This window comes from Cervus elaphus, chromosome 15, assembly GCF_910594005.1.
Source record: "Cervus elaphus chromosome 15, mCerEla1.1, whole genome shotgun sequence".
NCBI classification, from domain to species: Eukaryota; Metazoa; Chordata; class Mammalia; order Artiodactyla; family Cervidae; genus Cervus; species Cervus elaphus.
In genome coordinates, this window is record NC_057829.1 from 61,518,070 (window position 1) to 61,538,173 (window position 20,104).

Consider the following 20,104-nt stretch of genomic DNA (forward strand, 5'->3'; position numbering starts at 1 on the left):
TAAATAAGTCTCTGTGGGTGTGGATATGCTACTATTTATCCATTTTTTCTTTTTAAGTAGAATTTGAATTGTTTTCAGATGTTGGCCATTAGGCTTATTCACATGTAAGTCTTTGGGCATATATTTTCATTTCTCAGGAATATAATACCTAGCATTGGAATTACTGGGTAATATTGTAATTGCACATTTAACCTTATAAAATACTGTCATATATTTCACCAAAGTGACTGAAACATTTTGTGTTTCTATCAGCAGTGTATGGGAATTCCACTGTTGCACATTTTGCCAACGTATTTATATAATTGGTCTTTTAAACTTTACCTCTTCTGGTAGGTCTGTAGTAGTACCTCATTGTGATTTCCATTCTCATTTCCCTGGTGACTAGTGTGTTGAGCATCTTTCTTTGTACATATCTCTGTGAAACATAGTATAAATCTCTTGCTTTTTAAAAATACTTATTAAGCTGTAATAGTTCTTTATATATCCTATATAAAACCTCTCATCAGTTTTTTCCTCTTAAAACTCAGGATTTTATGTCCTTTTCAAGAAATGTTTGCCTAATCCAGTGTCAAGCACAAGAAAATTCATATTTTCTTCTGAAAGTTTAGTGATGTTAACTCTTACATTTTGATTTATTACCCATTTCTAGTTAATTTTTGTATATGTTGTATGAGGTAAATATTGAGGTTTATTGTATTCTGTAAGATAATCCAGTTCCAGCATCATTTGTTGAAAAGACTTCCTCCCCTGCTCCAGATTGAACTGTCTTGGCATCTTTAAGTCAGTTGATAATATACCATGTAGGTGTATTTCTGAACTTAGTCCTGTACCATTGAACTGTATATGTCTATCCTTACATTAATACTACAGTGTCTTTATTGCTATATCTTTATATCTTGAAATCAAGTAGTACGAATCCTGTTTGTTTTCTTTTTCAAACTTGCTCTAGATCCTATATGTTTTTCAATTAACTTATCAGTTCTTAAAAAAGACCTATTAAGATTTTATTAGGGTTGCATCAAATCTGTGGATCAGTTCGGAGAGAATTGTCACATTAGCATTATTGAGCCTTCCAATTTATGATTATGGTTTATCTCGTTTTTATGCATATCATGTCTTATTTCCCTTAGCAGTGTTTTATAGTGTCAGTTTAGTCTGAAGAATTTTATTTAGCATTTCTAGTAGTACAGATAGTACTTTTTAGTTGTAGAGAAATGTTATAGAATAAACCTATTTGGAAACATCTTTTAGATGTTTATTTCTTTGTCATTCCCCCAAACGTAATAAAGATAAAAATAAATCATATGGATTACATATTTTTAGATAACCAGAAGCTTAATACGGAATTTGCGGGCTTTTCTGTTGACGATCCCAACCCGTATCAGTGTATCTTTTTTTTCTGCTTTGGGTGATGAGTCATTAGACCACAAAGTGTTGACAGCTTGCTGCAGCTCCCTTTCCCGCTACCTCTCCCTGCCACTCTCACAGCTCCCTTAAAAGGAATTTCCTTAAAAGGATGTTGGAAAAGTGATATAAACTGATGAGGCTACCAGAGAACATAGCAACTGAAATTGATGCCATAGTTTTCCCTGAAAACTGTATACAGAATTAAGTTTTAAGTTTTACATGCACATACGCACATATTGTTCATTTTGCCAACACTAGCACTTAGAAAATAAACATTTCATAATACTAAAATGTAAAATAATAAATATATGGGAACTACGTGAGTAAACAACAGAATTTTCAGTTCAGTTCAGTTGCTCAGTTGTGTCTGCTCTTTGCGACCCCATGGACTGCAGCACACCAGGCCTCCCTTTCCTTCACCATCTCCCAGAGCTTGCTCAAACTCATGTCCATCGAGTTGGTGATGCCATCCAACCATTTCATCCTCTGTCGTCCCCTTCTTCTCCTGCCTTCAATCTTTCCCAGCGTCAGGATCTTTTCCAAGGAGTCAGTTCTTTGCATCAGGTGACCAAAGGATTGGAGCTTCAGCTTCAGCTTAAGTCCTTCCAATGAATATTCAGGACTGATTTCCTTTAGGATTGACTGGTTTGATCTCCTTGTAGAATTTTGAGATCGGTTAAATTTTGAGATAAGTATAAAGCAGTTCCTGAAAAAAATGACTGGACATCTTTAAGAATATTGCTTCTTCCTGAATTACTTTCTAAATATAGTGCTAATTAGATCAAAACATGTCTTCTTTGGAGAACTGGTGGTGGTGGGAACAGAATTGACTGAGTGATTTTAAATGCACTCTGAAGGAATAAAGGTTGAATAGCCAGGACATTTAGGAAAATATAAGTGACAAATGGAATTTGCCTTTCCAAATACAAAGACTTACTATAAATATGTAATAGTTTTTAAAGTATGAACTGATGATGCCTTTTTACAGTTCCTCATTAAGGAGAGAGCTTTTAAAAAACATAATGACTACTCCCTACCCCAGAGTTAACAGAATCGAAAGCTCTGGGAGTATGTTCTAGGCATGTATGCTTTTAAGAAGCTCATAGTAGATTCTGGTAGGACAGAATTACCTCTGACTATGAACCAACCAGTCTGGGTAGACTAATTCTTGAATTCTGAAGGAAGCAACTCATAGTTGATATAAATTCCAGTTCTGATCTCAAGTTTTATTCCTGTTTAGTTCTGGGCCAAGAATTGGTTTGGTAAGGAATGATAATAAATGCAAAGAACAGTGGTTTTTTGTTTATAGAAGAGTGTGTCATATCATTTTGTTGTTTTTTTGCCACACAATACATAATGTTTCCTTTTAGAATTCATGTATGAGGGAGGGGACATCACATGAATTAACTTCCTATCTTCTGACTATTGTATTAGCTTTTTCAGCTCTATGTCATAGAAACATTTTTGTTCTCGTTGGTTCAGTTAATTTTGGTATACTTAGCTACAGTGAGGGAGGATCAGCTACATTTTGTTTATACATCATTGCTATAAATTTTTAACTTCATGGCCAGATGCACTTGAAGAAAATACATGATTTTGTGCTGTATTTTTCATCTTTGGTTGTAATATGGTTAGGATTGTTTTAATTAAAACAACTCTTTGGTGAAAATTATTCAAAAGAACATATAAACTTGGAAAATAGTTATCTTAAGGGCGTAAAGCAAATGGAAAATCATTTGTTCAAAAAAAAAAAATCTATTTAATCTCTGTAAGAACAAGAGTCTGTGACATTTGAGCTATGACCCACTCCTACTCACTTCCCTGAGCTCAATTCGAGAGGCGCTCTACTCTGAATAGAAGGGGAAGACTGTGGACATCTTTTATACATTCAAGATTCTTGTTGCAGAAACTTTCATCCAGACAGATCAAGTAGAAGGGCCCAGGGCCCCCTTTCCTCACTCAGCCTTAATTGGGAGTGGAAGTCTACTGTAGACATAGCCTGCTAAGAATACTAGGCCCCAGTTGCTGGGCCAGGCCTCATCCAAGAAGGGCAAGTTATCTCACACCCCCACTCACAGAGCATAGATGTCACTCTGAGAGAAGTGAATCTCTATCCCAGACCCCAGTTCCTCTGCAGAGTGTCAGAAAGGTTATTCCTAAGGGAGAGGCGGGCCTTAAAAATAGAGAACTCTGTAGCTGTCCTAAGGAGACTAACTTTATTTGAAATAGAGCTTGTGACAAGATGTTGAAAAATTATGATCTTTGTGGTGAACAGTTAAAAGGAGGCTGGTAGTTCCTTGTGCTAATAGCAACAAGTGAAATAGCAGACAAGTTAGAAGTTTAAAGAGAGAACCAGAAAAACAGACAGCATAAAAGTGCCCTCCTGGGATTGAAACAAGTCTCAAAGACTGGCAACACCCTGCCTCTGCAACGAGGCTTCACTTTGATTGGATCAGACTGAGGTGCAGTTATTCTCCAGGGTGTGGCAAAATAGTAGAACAATTAGTAGAGACTGTTATCTGGGTTTGGGATACCACTATAGGCAGATCAACCAGAAGCTTATAAAGGAGAGATTCAAGAAAAAAACTGCCAAAGGGAGCCAAGCTAAACCCATAGTTATTCCTGGTGGACAGAGACTCTGCATGCTCAAGACAGCATCCTCTGAGAAGTGGTATCAGAGGCTACACACTGCTGGAGAATGAGAGATAAAGATGGACATTTTGAGAAAATTAGAAAAGGGTCAGTCTATAACTATATTCTCTTCTAACAGTAGACCCCCAGAATGCATGAAGCAAAATGCTACAGAATTGAAGGGAGACATAGACAATTCAACAATAATAAATGGACACATCAGTAGCCCACTTTCAATAATGGATAGAGTATCTAGGCAGAAGATGAACAAACATGGAAGACTTGAACAACACTATGAACTAACTAAATTTAGTAGACGTCTGCAGGACACTCCACCAAACAAGCGCAGAGCACTCATTCTCCTCAAGTGCTGTGAAACGTTCTCTAGGAGAGACTGCATGCTGGGCCGTAACATAAATTTTAAAGAATTGCAGTCACACAAGGTTTGTTTTCCAGTCACAGTGGGATGAAATTGGAAATCAGTTACAGAGTAATGTGAGGAATTCACAAATCTGTGGAAATTAAAGCACTTCTAAGAAACCAGTGGATCACAGAAGAAATCACAAAGGAGTAGAAAATAGTTTGAGATAAATAAAAGCAAAACCAAAACATACCAAAACTTATGAGATATAGCTGTCAGTACTTAGAAGGTAATTTATAGCTACGAATGCCTACGTTAAATGAAAAAGCTTTCAAATCATTATACTAACTGTCCAATTTGGGACTAGAAAAAGAAGAGCAAATTAAACCATAAGTAAGCAGAAATAAGGTCATGAGTAGAGCAGAAATAAATAGTAAAATAGAGAATATCGTCATATCTAAAAGTTGGTTCTGTGAAAATGTCAGTAGTTGAGAAACCCTTATTTAATGCCGATCAGAGTAAAAAGAAGATTCAAATTACTAAATCACAAGCGATACAGGGGAAATCACCACTGACCTTATGGCAATAAAAAGGATTATAAGGGGAGTACAATTGATAATATGTATGCCAAAAGATTAGATAATTTAGATAAAATAGGTACATGTTTACAAAGACACAGACTACTGAAAATGGCATGAGAAGAAATAGAAAATCTGATCAGACATATGTTTCAGATTGAATTGTGTCCCCCTTCCCCCCAAAAAGAAAATGCTGAAGTTCTAATCCCTGGTTTAGTTCTAATCCCTGAGTGAGTGTTACTCGCTCAGTCGTGTCCAACTCTTTGTGACCTCATGGACTGTATAGCCCACCAGGCTCCTCTATCCATGAAATTCTCCAGGCAGGAATACTGGAGTGAGTAGCTATTCCCTTCTCCGAGGCATCTTCCTGACCCAGGGATTGAACCCAGGTTTCCTGCATTGCAGGCGGATTCTTTACCATCTGAGCAACCAGGGAAGCCTTAAGACATTTGGAAATGTGGTCTTTGCAGATGTAATGAAATCAAGATGAAGTTTTACTGGATTCAGTTGGGCCATAAATCCAATGATTGATATCCTTATAAAGAGAGTCGGAAAGACAGACACACATAACACAGGGAAGAAGGCGATGTAAAGATGGAGGAAGAAATTGGAGTTATGCTGTCACAAGCCAGGAAACACCAAGGATTGCTAGAAACTAACAGAAGCTAGAAAGAGGCAAGAAAGGGCTCTTTTCTTGAGCCTTCAGAAGGAGCAGGCCCTGGAGGCACCTTGATTTTAGACTTCTAGACTCCAGAGCTCTGAGATAAGTACCTTTCTGCTGTTTTTAAGCCACCCAGTTTCTGATAGTAGTTACATTAATAATGTGTATGCGTGTGTTAGTCGCTTGGTCGTGTTTGAATCTTGGCAACCCTATGGACTATAGCCCTCTAGGCTCCTTTGTCCATGGGATTCTTCAGGCAAGAATACTGGAGTGGGTTGCCATTCCCTTCTCCAGGAGGTCTTCCCAACCCAAGGATTGAACACGGGATTCCCGCATTGCAGGCAGATTCTTTACCATCTGAGCTACCAGGGAAGCCCGTATTAATAGTAGCCCTAGGAAATTAATATGACTCAGAACAAGTAGAGATTGAATTAGTAATTTTAAAATATTCAGGGGAAAAAAAAGCATATGGCTAGTTCACTGATGATTTCTACCAGATATTTTTTTAAAAGAATTAATATCAATTCTTCACAAACTTGTCTGAGATATAAAGAAGGAACATTTCTTTATTCTGTGAGGCCAGTATTATTTGAAAACCAAAACCAGGCAAAGACATCACACAAAAGGAAAACTGCAGACCAGTATCACTAGTGTGTAAAACTACACACTAGTATAATCACAAAAAATCCTTAACAAAATATTAGCAAACCAAATCTAACAACGTATAAAAACTGTCATATACCACCATTAAGTGAGATTTGTCTTAGGATTGCAAGGTTGGTGTAACACCACAAAATCAATTAACTTGTAATACAGTGCATTAATAAAATAATTGACAGGAATCACATGGTCATCTCAGTAGATGCCTCCCAAATCCAATACCTATTCATCATAAAAATGCCCTGCAAACTGGAATAGCAGGGAACTTCATCAGCCTGACCTACAGAAATGTACAGCTAATATATCTGTTGTTGTTGTTTCGTCACTAGGTCATATCTGATTCTTTTGCAACCCTATGAACTGTAGCCTGCCAGGGTCCTCTAACCATGATTTCCCAGGCAAGAATACTGGAGTGGGTTGCCATTTCCTTTCCAAGGGGATCTTCCTGATCCAGGGATTGAACCCACATCTCCTTCATGGCAGACAGATTCTTTACAACCGAGCCCCCAGGGAAGCACAGCTCACATCACACCTAATAGAAAAGACTGAACAGTTTCCCCTAAAATCAGGTAACCACTTCTCTGTTTGGTGTTTTACACCAGGTTCTAGCTTTGGAAGCTAAGTGATAAAAAGAAATGAAAATTATCCAGATTATTAAAGAAGAAATAAAAGTGTGTTTGCAAATGACATGGTATTATATATATAGAAAATCCTAAGGAATCTATAAAACACTATTAGATTTAATCAGGATCAGCAGAGTTGCAGAGTACAACATTTTTTTAAAAAATAGTTGAATTTCTATACATTATCAGTGAACAATCTAAACATGAAATTAAGAAAATTCCATTTACAATAGCATTAAAAATAAAATATTAGAAATAAATTTAACAAAAAGTGTAAGACTCATATACTGTAAATGACAAAATATTGTTGAAAGAAATTAAAGAAGATGTAGATTAATGAAAAGATATATCATGTTCATGGATAGGAAGTCTCAATATTGTGAAGATGGCGTTTTGTCCCAGATGATCCACATGTTCCCTGTCAAGACCCTAGCTGGTTTCTTTGCAGGAATTGGCCAAGTTTATGATAAATTCATATGAAGATCCAAGGGACTCTGAGTAGCCAAAACAATCTTAGGACAAATGGACAGGTCTTGCACTTCCCAGTTTTAAAGCTTACTACAAAACTGTAATGATCAACATAGTGTGTACTGGCATAAGGACAGATATATAGAGATTGATGGTATAGAATTGAGATGCAGAAGTAAACTTTATTGCTGGTGATTTTTCACAAAGGAAGTTGGACCCCTTCCTTACACCATACAGAACAATTTAGTCGAAATGGATTGTAGACCCAAAAGTAAGTCCTAAAATGGTAAAGTGACCCCATGGAGTAGCCCACCAGACCCCTCCATTCCATGGAGAACATCCATGGAGTTCTCCAGGCAAGAGTACTAGAGTGGGTAGCCATTCCCTTCTCCAGGGGATCTTCCCAACCCAGGGAATGAACCCGTGTCTCCCGCGTTGCAGGCAGTTTATTTATCGTCTGAGCCACCAGGGAAGCCCTTTTAGAAGAAAACATAGGAGTAAATCTTCACAGCCTTGGGTTAACCACTATTTTTTTTTTAGATACAACAGCAAAAGCACAAGTGGCCAAAAAGAAAAAAGACAAATTGGGATTCATTAAAATTAAAAAACTTTTGTACTGCTAAAATACTACCAGTGAAGTGTCAAGAAAGCTCATGGATGGGAGAAAATATTTGCAAATTATATATCTGATCATGAACTTCTATCCAGAATATCAAGAATTCTTACAGCTCAGCAATAAAAAAATGTGGTGGTGGTTTAGTTGCTAAGTTGTGTCCAACTCTTAGCAATCCCATGGACTATAACCCTCCAGACTCCTCTGTCCATGGCATTTCCCGGGCACGAATACTGGAGTGGGTTGCCATTTCCTTCTCCAGGAGATCTTCCTGACCCAAGGATCAAACCCACAGACCTGTGTCTCCTACATTGCAGGCAGATTCTTTACCCCTGAGCCACCAGAGAAACCCCAAAAGATAAATAGCCCAGTTAAAAACCAAGCAAACTGCATGAGTATATATTTCTCTAAAGGAGATATTTGAATGGCCAGTGGGCTTCCCTGGTGCCTCAGATAGTAAAGAGTCCACCTGCAGTTTAGGAGACCCAGGTTCAATCCCCGGGTGGGCAACATCCCTCAGAGAGGGCATGGCAATGCACTCCAGTATTCTTGCCTGGAGAATTCCATAGACAGAAACCTGGTGGGCTCCAGTCCAGGGAGTCACATAGAGTTGGACATGAGTGAGTGACTATCACTTTAATTTTAAAGCAAACAAAAAGATGCTTAACACCACTAGTCATTAGGAAAATGCAAGTCTAAATCATGAGATATCACTTGTTACATATTAGGATGGGTGTAATCAAAAAATTACAAATATCCACGAATATGTGGAGTGGAAACCCTCATTACGGTTGGAAATGTCATGTGGCGCACAACTTCTGAACATGGCTTGACACTTCCTTAAAATGGTAAGATAGTTAACCATGTGATCCAGAAATTCCACTCCTCCCAAGAGAAATTAAAATATATATCCACACAAAATTTGTACACAGATATTAAAAGCAGCATTATTCATAACACAGTAGGCAAAAAGTAGAAACAACACAAAAGTTCATCAGCTGATGAATGGTTAAATGTTTATCCTTAGAATGGAATGTTACTTGGCAGTAAAAAGGGGATAGATGTTGATACCTGCTACAACTTGAATGAACCTTGAAAACATTATTTTAGGAAAAAGAAGTCAGTCACCAAAAACCCAAATATTGTTTAATTGTGTGAAATTTCCAGAACAGATAAGTCTTATAGAGATAGAAAATAATACAGTGGTTGACTAAGGTTGGGAAAATGGGGAGTGACTGTTACTGGATATAGGGTTTCCCTTGGGGGTACAAAAATGTTCTATAGTTAGATTATGGTGATGGTTCTGTATTTCTATGGATATACTAAAACATTGAATTTTACTTTAAATGAATGAATTGTATGGTGTGTGAATTATAAACAGTGAAACTGTTTACAAAACAAAATGAATAGATATGACTACAATTGTTATGAACTAAAAGTAAGCTATATATTTCAGAGTACAAATTGATAAAATTTGTAAATGTTTGATTTAAGAAGGACATGTAGCAGTTGCCTTACTGAATGCTAGATTAGTTGCTCTGTGTTGATTTAGGTTAGAAAATAACCTGAATGCTACATTAAAGATAAAGTGTAGATAATTCTGTTCAACTTCAACTATACTGACTAAATATAGGGCTCAGGACACTTAAATAGTTATGCCATGTAATGTCTGATTTTTAAAAATCAATAAACAATGAATGGCATTGAAGTATAACAATGCAAATAAGGATTTTATCAAACTCTCTAATACCTGTTCCTGATACATTTTAAATGTTAAATTTGTATCAAAATTAGATTGTGATTCATTTTTAAAAGTTACTTTCTTAATAATTTCCTTCATCCATAGAAGAGAATGTTGGCAAAGAGAACTGTGATAAAGGTTTTTATAATGATTTGTAACACTTAAAATATTTTAAGAAATTTTAAACTAACGTGGCAAACGTACAGTATCTTACAGAAAATGTTAAGGAATCATTGTTTTAGTTTGAGTGTGCAAGAGAGTTCTTCATAGTGACCTATTTGTTTACGATGTATAATGTCCTTCCAAAAAACATTTTTGATTGCACTGTTGACACAGCTGAGTCATGGGGATATCATGGAAAGTAGATGGCATGTATCACTGAGTATATTTAAAATTTATGAGGAAATCACTTGTGAATTGTAATGTGCCTTGAACGTTTACTTCCTTTTCATTGTGCCAAGGTATGTCCCATTTTCTTTTACTATTTAGAGCACTTTAAAGTTTTTGATGATACAAGTAAATGCGTGTGTTGATGCATTGCAGTGAAGTAAATTATAGGCACTTGAACTCAAAATATGTACTTTGTTTTTCTTTATACTCTCTGTTTTCTGTCATCTTTATTTATTAACTGTCATATTTATTTATTAACTGCAAAGGTGGAAGTAAGTGCAAAGCATTGTCAGCCTAGACCAGTTCTTCTGCCATCTGAGAGCACATTCTGAGAGTCATCTAGAATGGCATTTTGAAACTTTGATCAGGACCCACATTTTTATATTACAAACCTGTTCAAGCATATATATACATATATATAATGTTGAAATGTTTACCCTTAAGATAGCGAAGTGTTTAACTCTTACAATACAATGCGTTCTATTTTTCAATTTTTTTCTCCTAGTGCTAGTTTTGACCCATTAATTTCACAGCCCACTAAAGATTTGAAAGCTACCATTTGTAAAATAGTATTCTAGGGACAGAATTGTGAAGTCAAGTACCTTATTTTTGAGTTTCTCTCCTAATGGCCCTTAAAAAAAATGTTTGTATGTGGAGAAGACACATTCTTCTGGTGGGGCAAACATGATTCTCAAGTGAGATTTGGTGTTTAAGATGCCTTTTCATGTGACTTGGGTTGTCTGTAAACTGTTGCTATAATGTAACAAGAATCGATGTATTTGAATGCTCAAAAGAAATTTTCCCTTTGGTAATTATAGTTCAATTAGAGTTAACCTATAAATTTAAGCAAAATTCATAATCAAAAAACACCCCAAATAATTTTTTATATTCATTTTGCTTTATACTTTTGTGGCGATAAATACTGTCCTGACTTGAAGTTCTAAAATATTTTAATTGTATTAAACTGATTTATCTGTTATTAACATTTGTCTTTGATTTTGGATCTCTGCTTTTGATATTGAATGGGGAAGGATTTTTGTGCAAACATTTCATCAAATATTTTTGCAGGGACACTTAGTCGGTCTGGATGAGCCAGCTTCGGGAGCTGGGCAAGAAGCTCTGCTTAAACAAGAGCAAGCAAAAATCATTCGATTCGAGAGACAAGCAGAAGAGTTCCTCAATGCAGTCTTTTGTAGAAAAGGTTGGTTCCAGTGAAGAATGACAGTATCTGCTTGTCTTATCAATGTCAGTTTTTAAAAGAGTTAATTTTAAACACATTTTTTATTTATTGATAGTATACTTTATAATTTTCTATATTCCTTTGGTCGAGGTAAATTGGAATGGGTGATGCAGCCCTCTCCCTCCTTTTTTCTATGCAGTGATGGTGCCATGTAAGATTTAGTTAAATAATTCTTAAAATTATTATGAATGTGTGAAAATTGTAAGGTCTTCGTACTTCTGTATTTTGTTAGACAAATTTTCTTACCTAAATAGTCACTGTTGGGACTTCTTTGATAGTCTAGTGGTTAGGATTCCAGGCTTCCATTGCCATGGCCCAGGTTCATTCCCTAGTCAGAGAACTAAGAATCCCACAAGTTGATGATATGGTCAAAAAAAAAAAAAAATGAAGTCACTATTTTAGTCACTGATAACCATAAAACTGTATAGAATTTTAATAATTCCTCATTAAAATTTCATTTGGAGGAAAAAGTTTTATCTTAAAATTAGATCTGCAAACCTTTTTTTCTCCTTGATACAGCCTTGTTTTACTAAAAATTTTAAGTATTAAAATTAAAGAAAGAAATTCTTTCTAAATGAATTTGTTTTCCTTATTTATGCCATCCCTCTAGTTCCACAATGGTGGTTACTATGATAGGCTCTAAAGAAGCTTTTTTAATTTAATCTTCAGCAGACTCAGTGATTCCACTTTCTTTAATATTTGTCCATATGTTGTAGTTTACACCTCTCATTCCTTTGAAAGTGGCCTTCTCTCTTCCAAAGTTTGAAGGGTAATGTTTGTCGATACACTAGTTACAAGTCTGTAAGTGCAGATTCCAACGGGTTGGTTACATACACTTGGAGACTGGCTGAGCTTCTGTTTAATGTGATCGATATTTTCAAAAGGGAATATTAAGTAAAGTAACATACGAAATTAAGGAGTACAGAAGGGTTTTGTGTTCAGAGGCACTTTTTTTCCCTTCTTTTTCCATCAGATCTCCAGATAAAATTAAATCTTTTACTACATCCTCACTTCCTTTAATATCCTCTAGTACCCTCTGACGGAGAAGGCAGTGGACTGGAGTGGTCCAGTACTCTTGCCTGGAGAATCCCATGGATGGAGGGGCCTGGTGGGCTGCAGTCCATGAGCTCGCTAAGAGTCGGACATGACTGATCGACTTCACTTTCACTTTTCACTTTCATGCATTGGAGAAGGAAATGGCAACCCATTCCAGTGTTCTTGCCTGGAGAATCCCAGGGACGGGGAGCTTGGTGGGCTGTTGTCTATGGGGTCGCACAGAGTCAGACACGACTGAAGCGACTTAGCAGCAGCAGTACCCTCTGACCTCGAGCTCCCAACCAAGGCCTCCATGCTCACCATTTCATTTCCATAATACCCTGATTCCAAAGCTATGTTCAAAACGTCAGTTTTATGATCATTTGAGTGTTTTATTAAAGTAACTCACATTTTAAGTATAAATGACTGATAGATCAGTCGTGAGTTTATTAACTAAATAAAATATCTTTCTAGCTTCTCTACTGTTCTCTCCTTTAGGAAGTGCACTGGGTCATGGGTCTAATGCTGCAGGAAACATCATTAACTGAAAAGAGGAACTCCTCTTCCTAATTTACATGGAGGAACCACTTTTAATCCACTCTGCTTAGGGGGAGTTAGTGAGGTTAATCACAAGCAGATTCTTGAAGAGATTTCTAGCTTGCTTCTCTACTAGCCCCATCCCTTTGTTGTATAGGAATAATGTAGTTTAAAGTTCTTGTAAGTGTTTTTACATAGAAATTAAATTTAGGGGTACGTACCCGTTAGGGGAGGAATTCTTACCTTAGAATAGGTCTTGAGAGATGAGAATCCTCTGAAATTGTAGAATTGTTTGTATATTTGTCTGTATACTGGCATATATGATGTTTAGAAAAAGAAATAATGATTTGCAGTTGGAAGTTTCCCCTTTATGTATTAATGTTGTTACTTTCAGATTTTTTATTAATCCTCTTGGGAATGTCTCAAAGATGGGCATTAGTAGGCTTCAAATTGATACCAAAAGATGTTCCAGAGATGTAACAGGCAATTTAATCTAAGGAGAATATTTTGTTTTTAATAAAAAATTAAGATATTTGGATTTAATCGTTTGTTTCCAGAGTATTACAAATTGTTTAAATAATTAAGTATGAACAGGTTATCTGTAGCTAGGTAGAAACATTAGTTGCAAATAAAAGTAGGTTTTTGTGGTATGGACTCTATATAATAAATTCCAATTTAAGGACAGTACAGCTGTCATAATCATTTTTCATCTTGCTTTGTCACTTGTCTTAGAAAATTTGACACTTTCCTAAAAGTTAGATTTGCATTTTAAAAACATAACAGGTGGCTGTGATGTAGCATTCACGTGTTTTTCTGTAGTTTTAACTTTGACCTGATATGTTGTTTTTATTTGACTCAGTTGTACATGTTCCCCTGAGGATGGCTAGGTTTATAGATGTTGTGTTTTAAGTAAATTAAAGAATGAAATGCTTCAAGAAATTTTCAAGAGACATAGCAGGAAATGATCTTTGATCATAAACATGAACTGTTTCATGATTATAGTAGTTATTCAACAGAGAGGCAAAATATGCTGCAGAGACATTTAAAGATCAAAAGTAGCAACTTATGGTTTTTATCCTAAAATCTTTGACTCTTTGCAAGTCTCTTTAATATTTATTAATCTAGTTAAACACAGAGATATCTCATAAATTCATTTTGCTTCCTGTTTGGAAGCTTTCTTCTTTATGTATTATTTTCCAGCTTTTCAGAGGATAAAAAAATATAGTGACATTAAAATTTTAAATTATATACATTCAGAGGATTTTATGATACGGAAGGAAAAAAAGTTAAATGACTTTCTACTTAATAAGAAATCCTAATAAGAAAACCCAGAGTAGAGAGATTGTAAAAAGCAATACATGGCTAAAATGGTCATTAAAGCTTTTAAGGAACCACTGTCAGTGATTGTCGTAACTTCTGAACCTTAATTACCTAGTTGAATATTTATTCTTTAACCATGTAGCATACCCATAGTCTCTTTTATAGAACGGAAACTTAAGATTGAAAATACTTTATAGTAGAACAGAAATGTTATTATTGATAGAACAAACCTTATTAAACTCCAAAGAATTAAATATTCTGACTTTAGGATATGACTATCTTCCGATATTGAATATTGTCCTTCAGGAAAAAAATTTGTTCTTGGGAGTCCTGTTTGGTTTAATGATCTGTTTGGTTTTTAGATTTTAGTGATAAATTAATAGCAATTAGTCAGTTTTTCTCAAGGTTCCTTACAGCTCCAAAATACTACGGGTAAAGTAACTGACCTTCTGTGGTTAATCTTTAAAAGAGTAAGGAAACTCGGGTTTTCTGAGACCCATCTTCTAAAGCCTAGGAAGGCTTTAGGCTTCCAGCCTAAAATATGGCTGGAACGTTTTAATCAAGGGTCTATCACTACCCATCTGTACAAAATTGAACAGGCCATTTACCTTTAGATCACATTTATCGCATTCGTTGCTTTTGTTTTTTTAAGAACTGTTTGTTGACTGATTTGATATTGATCCATTTATTAGTCAACTAAATACAAATGCATACTTTACACCAAGATTAGGTGTAAAGTAATTGAGAGTAACAAACGTTATCTCTGCTTTTCTCAAACAACATTTAATCTCCCTGATAGTGTGCTAATGACAGAGACGTGATGATAATATATTTATGCAAAATGTTTTCCCTTTTATTTTACTTTCAGGGTCCCTTCCAGTCCTGAAGGTTTTATAAGTTAGTGAATTCATATGGTCTTTATTTTAAAATTAACATTGATTAGAAATTGATAGCTTAGATATTTATTACTTCCCTTTCTATTGTGTTCAGTGGTTGGTAGAGCATACAGTAACTTGGTCTTAAAGTTTTGAGGTTTGGCATTTAAACTCCTAGCCTAGAGATTCTAGAAGTGTAGTCCCCAGACCAGCAGCATCTAGAAACTTGTTAGAAACACCAATTCCTGAGCTTACTCTAAAACTGCTAAATCAGTAACTCTGGAGAAAGGACCCAGCAATCTCTTTTTACAAACCCTCAAAGTGGTTGTAATGAGTATTAAAATGTGACATCTGTTGCCCTGGCCTATCATGAATCTTAAGTACTTCCTTTTATAATGTTGATATGCCTGCAGTCTTTTAGCAGAAAGTGTTTATTCTTCAGTAATATAGGAAGATAATGGTTGAAGGATCTAAGGGAAACCAGATATGATCTATAGGTGGTAAACGGGGGTGGGGGGGGTAATCATTTCATTAAAAAGGGGTTTTGGGATTTCTGTATCAGGTAAGTGATTCTTACCCATATGATATACTATTTGTTATCCCTTCATATGACTTCTTTTTCGGGGGTGGGGGTGGTATGTAGAAATAATTTTATTAATTTTTTATTTTTAAAAATCAACTTTTATAAGCCTGCAGATTAAAAATATAAGAGGGAATACTATTTTTAGGATATTGCATTTTAAGAAAGAAAAAATGAAATTTTGTTTGCTTGAAAGCTGTCTCTTTTTAGTACATTGTCCCACTTTAAAAGTAAATAAATCTTTGTTTACAGACAGTCCCTGGGTCTCCGACCCCAATATTCCCCTAGTGGCCCGTGAGATCATGCAGCGAATGATCCAACAATTTGCTGCTGAATATACCTCAAAAAATAGCTCTACTCAGGACCCCAGCCAGCCCAATAGCACAAAGAACCAAAGCCTGCCGAAAGCATCTCCAGTCACCACCTCTCCCACGGCTGCAACTGCTCAGAACCCTGTGCTCAGCAAACTTCTCATGGCTGACCAAGACTCACCTCTGGACCTTACTGTCAGAAAGTCTCAGTCAGAACCTAGCGAACAAGGTATGGTTTGATGTCAAGATCTCCTCTGTCCAATAGAATACTTTTAATTTGGGGAGAAAAAAAGGTATTGGCATGTAGGGCATCACTAATGTGATTTTTAAATTATTCTGGACTCTGCAGTGATAGAGAAGAAGTATAAATTGGCTACCTTACCCATCAGTAGTTCACAGTCATGATTGATGTACCACCTGGGAAAGTCAGGTGGTTATATCGTTACTTGATATTTTTATAAGTATTGCATACGTTCCAAAGCATTGTCATATCCATTTTTTTAAAAACCCCTTTTGAAAAATTAACTTTCCCCCCTTTCCATCGATGTTTAGGATTAGCACCTACCTGAGGAATAAATACATCGGTAGGAGTTACACTCTGCATGTGAGATCATGAGGCAAAAATATGTATTGCTTGCATTTTTAAACAAGAAACTCAGGGGATTAAAAATATTGAGAAGACAGTAGAAACACTTTGGATTGTTAAAATATATTCAGTATTTTATAAATATACATACACTGTATTATGAACTAGTTAGAATATTTTCAAAAGGTAGTCTGTTGGTGAGGGTGCTAATTAAGTGAAGAGACTGAGAGGGTATCAGTTTTGCAGAGCAACTATTTCTTGAGTCTTTGAAAAGGTACTCTCAAGTATATTATATCTTTGTTGCTTTGTGATCTCCTTTTACCTTTAATTTCACAAAGATGAAGTAAGCATTTCAACTTGGCCACTGTTTGAACCACTACAAGTTATAGATTAGTGATATCTGTATTCCTGAGATTTTATTGCCATAGAATTGAAGTCTCATAAAAGTGTGGATTTATTGGTGAGAAATACATTTATTTTGCAGGGTAAGTTTAATTCATGTAGGAATCTCTTTCAAAGAACTTTATTTTGCTCATTTTAAGTAGTTTATGAAGTAATGACATTTAATGGGCTGGCTTTAGTTGCTTCTTAAAGAATATTTTTTTGAATAGCTTTCCTTTGCCTTCTTTCTCTTTCTGTGAGTGAACAGCAGTCAAAATCTCTTAAGATTTCCTAGCAGGAGACCTTCTAGACCTCTTTTGGTTACCATGTTGTTTATAAAGTTCTTCTTTTCTGTTTTATAGAGAATTGTTTTCTTTACCACAGATTGGTAGTTCTCATTAACAGTCTATTACAATAGGAGAATGATGGCATAGAGATTGTGTCTAAAGTATTAATAATGGAGATTAACATACAAAGATACACATTAGTCTAATTTAACTTCTTATAGCAAGTGTTATACTTGAAAAGTATGTTGTGTTGACAGCAAGAGAAATTTGAACTAGATAATAGGATTATAGTATATCAACTTCAAATGAAACATTTCTAAAATTATTTTTCCTAACGAATTTTAATGTGTTTTCAACTTAAATCACAAATTTTCAGTGGTAGATTTGAAGTATGTTGCCTATAATATGATTAGACTATGAAAATACTACTGTGTTTGGTTGGAAATATTTTAAGCAGTGCATTTTCTTGTTAGGAATCTAATTGGATTGGATCTCTAATGGAATACTTGGTTCTATAAGATTTCAATCATGTTTTTAGAAATATTAGTGGTTCTAAAAGACAACCCGGTGTCCGTCCTTTGAATGAGTTGTGGGCTTTTTTTGGTTTATAAACTGAGTTGCATATTTATTTCTAACTGCCTGAAATATAGGGAGTTACAATGTCCTCAGACACAAGTCTTTAATATAACCAGATAGCAGGCCTCTCTGCCTACCAACTGAAAATCTGAGGCATTGAGTATTCCAATTTTGAACAGAACAGCAGCTTTAAAAGTTATCCAGACTATGAGTTTTCTTTTCTAGACATGTCTACAGGGGAAAAAAAAGCTTTGGGTAGAATTAAAGTCTTCTATTTTATGTTCTAATAACATGAATTTGTGATTTTATAGTAAAAGAAAGAAATGATTATTCCCCCAAGGCTCCCATCAGTATCAAGGCCATGTCATTCTTCTTTCTTTTCTTAAACTTTGCCATCAATTTATAGTAGCTTATTAATTGAAAAATCTTGCCTTTGTAAATATAAGCAAGTAAAATTTGGATCTCTGCTGATTTTCCCCAAAAGCTTGAATCCAAATATACAGACTTTTGCAGATGTGTCCCAAATAGTAATTGGATGTGTGTAAATTATAAACAGTTAACAACTGATTCATCTTGCATATTATCTTATACAGTATATATGTTTAATATAACCATATAAATTTGTTTTTAAAATGAGTTTTGCATTTAAATTTTTCTAAATCTAACTTTTATGTACCCCTGATACTTCAGGTAGCCTTAGCTCTTGAGAAATTTGGTTTTATAATTTGTATGACATTATCTCATTAATCTCATATACTTAAATCAAGGTAGTTTAAAAAATGACATCTCAAAAAGAAAAAAAATGACATCTCATAGTTCCATCACAGAGCCTCATATGATGTAAACTGCTATTTCTAATATCTCACTGTATCTTAACATCTTTAGTGTTATACTTTAACTTTTCTTTTGTCCTATTAATAAAGTATTTAACCCTTGGAGATAGCAGATACAACAGACTTTGATAAACTTATGTCTCTTCAGGAGAAAAAATATCCTGATTCTATTAATGATTGGTTTTGTAACTGAAAACATATGGCTAGTTTTATCTGTTTAGTTGACTAAGCCTACTGCTTTGACACTTTTAGCCTATTCAGTTCACATTGCTCCCAGTTTTTAATATCCTCAGGTGTTTCTTTGTGTCTCTGCAGACGGTGTACTTGATCTATCCACTAAGAAAAGTCCGTGTGCTGGCAGCACTTCCCTGAGCCATTCTCCAGGCTGCTCCAGTACTCAAGGGAACGGGTAAGGGAAAATATTTGTGGCCTTCCACAGTTTTATAGGGGACAGTTTATCAAAGATTGATGCCAGTCTCCCTTGTATGTTTTAAAACAGTCCATTAGAGTAACACTTATGGTGGGTTACAGTCCATGGGGTCACAAAGAGTCAGACACGACTAAGTGACTAACACTTACAGGTGGACCTTTAGTAAAATTACTTTTAGTCTGTCAATCAAGTAAAGGCACAATCTGTGAAATCTAGAATTGGCAAATATAGTCAATTTTGCCCGTTTAGTACAAATAGTAAATAATTAGGAATATGGCAAGAATGTCTTTGGATTTTTTCTTGTTGAGTATTGAGGAATATGAACCCAACCTAAGTAATTCCAGAGTTCACATGTAAAGGCAGTGTTTTGTGTGCTGAAGTTGTTGAATGAAAATTGGGCTCCAATCTTTAACTTGGTATTGCTAACGGAGTATAGGGGCTGTTTGTTTTTTCCTTGCTTGTTTTGGTTTGGTTTGGTTTATTGATTTGAACTGCAATTTTAACTCTTATATGTGGCAGTTCAGAAAATAATTGTGTGTATTTTTTGTTTTTGATTAGATAAGACTGGTTGTCGGTGTTGATAGATAACCATCTTATGCTTCCAAGACATTATTACATGATCAGTTTTGAGAACTATTACCAGACTAAAGAGGACTTTCTAACCACCCAATTTTATAGTGTAAGAGTTATCTAATTCTCTCTGTATGTGTACATAGTAGCCATTTTTAAAAGTCATATATTAATGAAGATGCTTAGATGCCATATTGGGAAGGCATTTCATAAAACTGTGTTGTGACCAAAAATAAGCTTCATCTAGATATGAAACATAGTTAATTACTTAGGTTTATTTAACTCTTAGAATGTCAACATGGGGAAGATATTTAGATATCAAAGGAGTAAGTAGGCACTAAATGAACTAACCTTTTCCAACTTACTCTTAATTACCTTCAAATTAGAGGATTCCTTTACTGACTTCTGAA

General features: G+C 35.3%; 1 protein-coding gene across 18 annotated transcripts in view; it reads left to right on the forward strand.

Annotated features, from left to right (window-relative positions):
* LCOR (ligand dependent nuclear receptor corepressor) overlaps positions 1-20,104 on the forward strand; it is a 129,746-nt gene that overhangs the window by 68,895 nt on the left and 40,747 nt on the right. For 11 of the 18 annotated variants that reach the window (XM_043926419.1, XM_043926418.1, XM_043926420.1 and 8 more), the window contains 3 exons: positions 11,202-11,334; positions 15,973-16,260; positions 19,010-19,103. The exons of 3 other annotated variants lie outside the window; for them this stretch is intronic. In XM_043926419.1, the coding sequence (XP_043782354.1) occupies positions 11,202-11,334; positions 15,973-16,260; positions 19,010-19,103 (515 nt within the window). The remainder of the gene's footprint in view (positions 1-11,201; positions 11,335-15,972; positions 16,261-19,009; positions 19,104-20,104) is intronic. 4 more of the 18 variants (XM_043926424.1, XM_043926426.1, XM_043926427.1 and 1 more) reach the window with 1 other exon arrangement.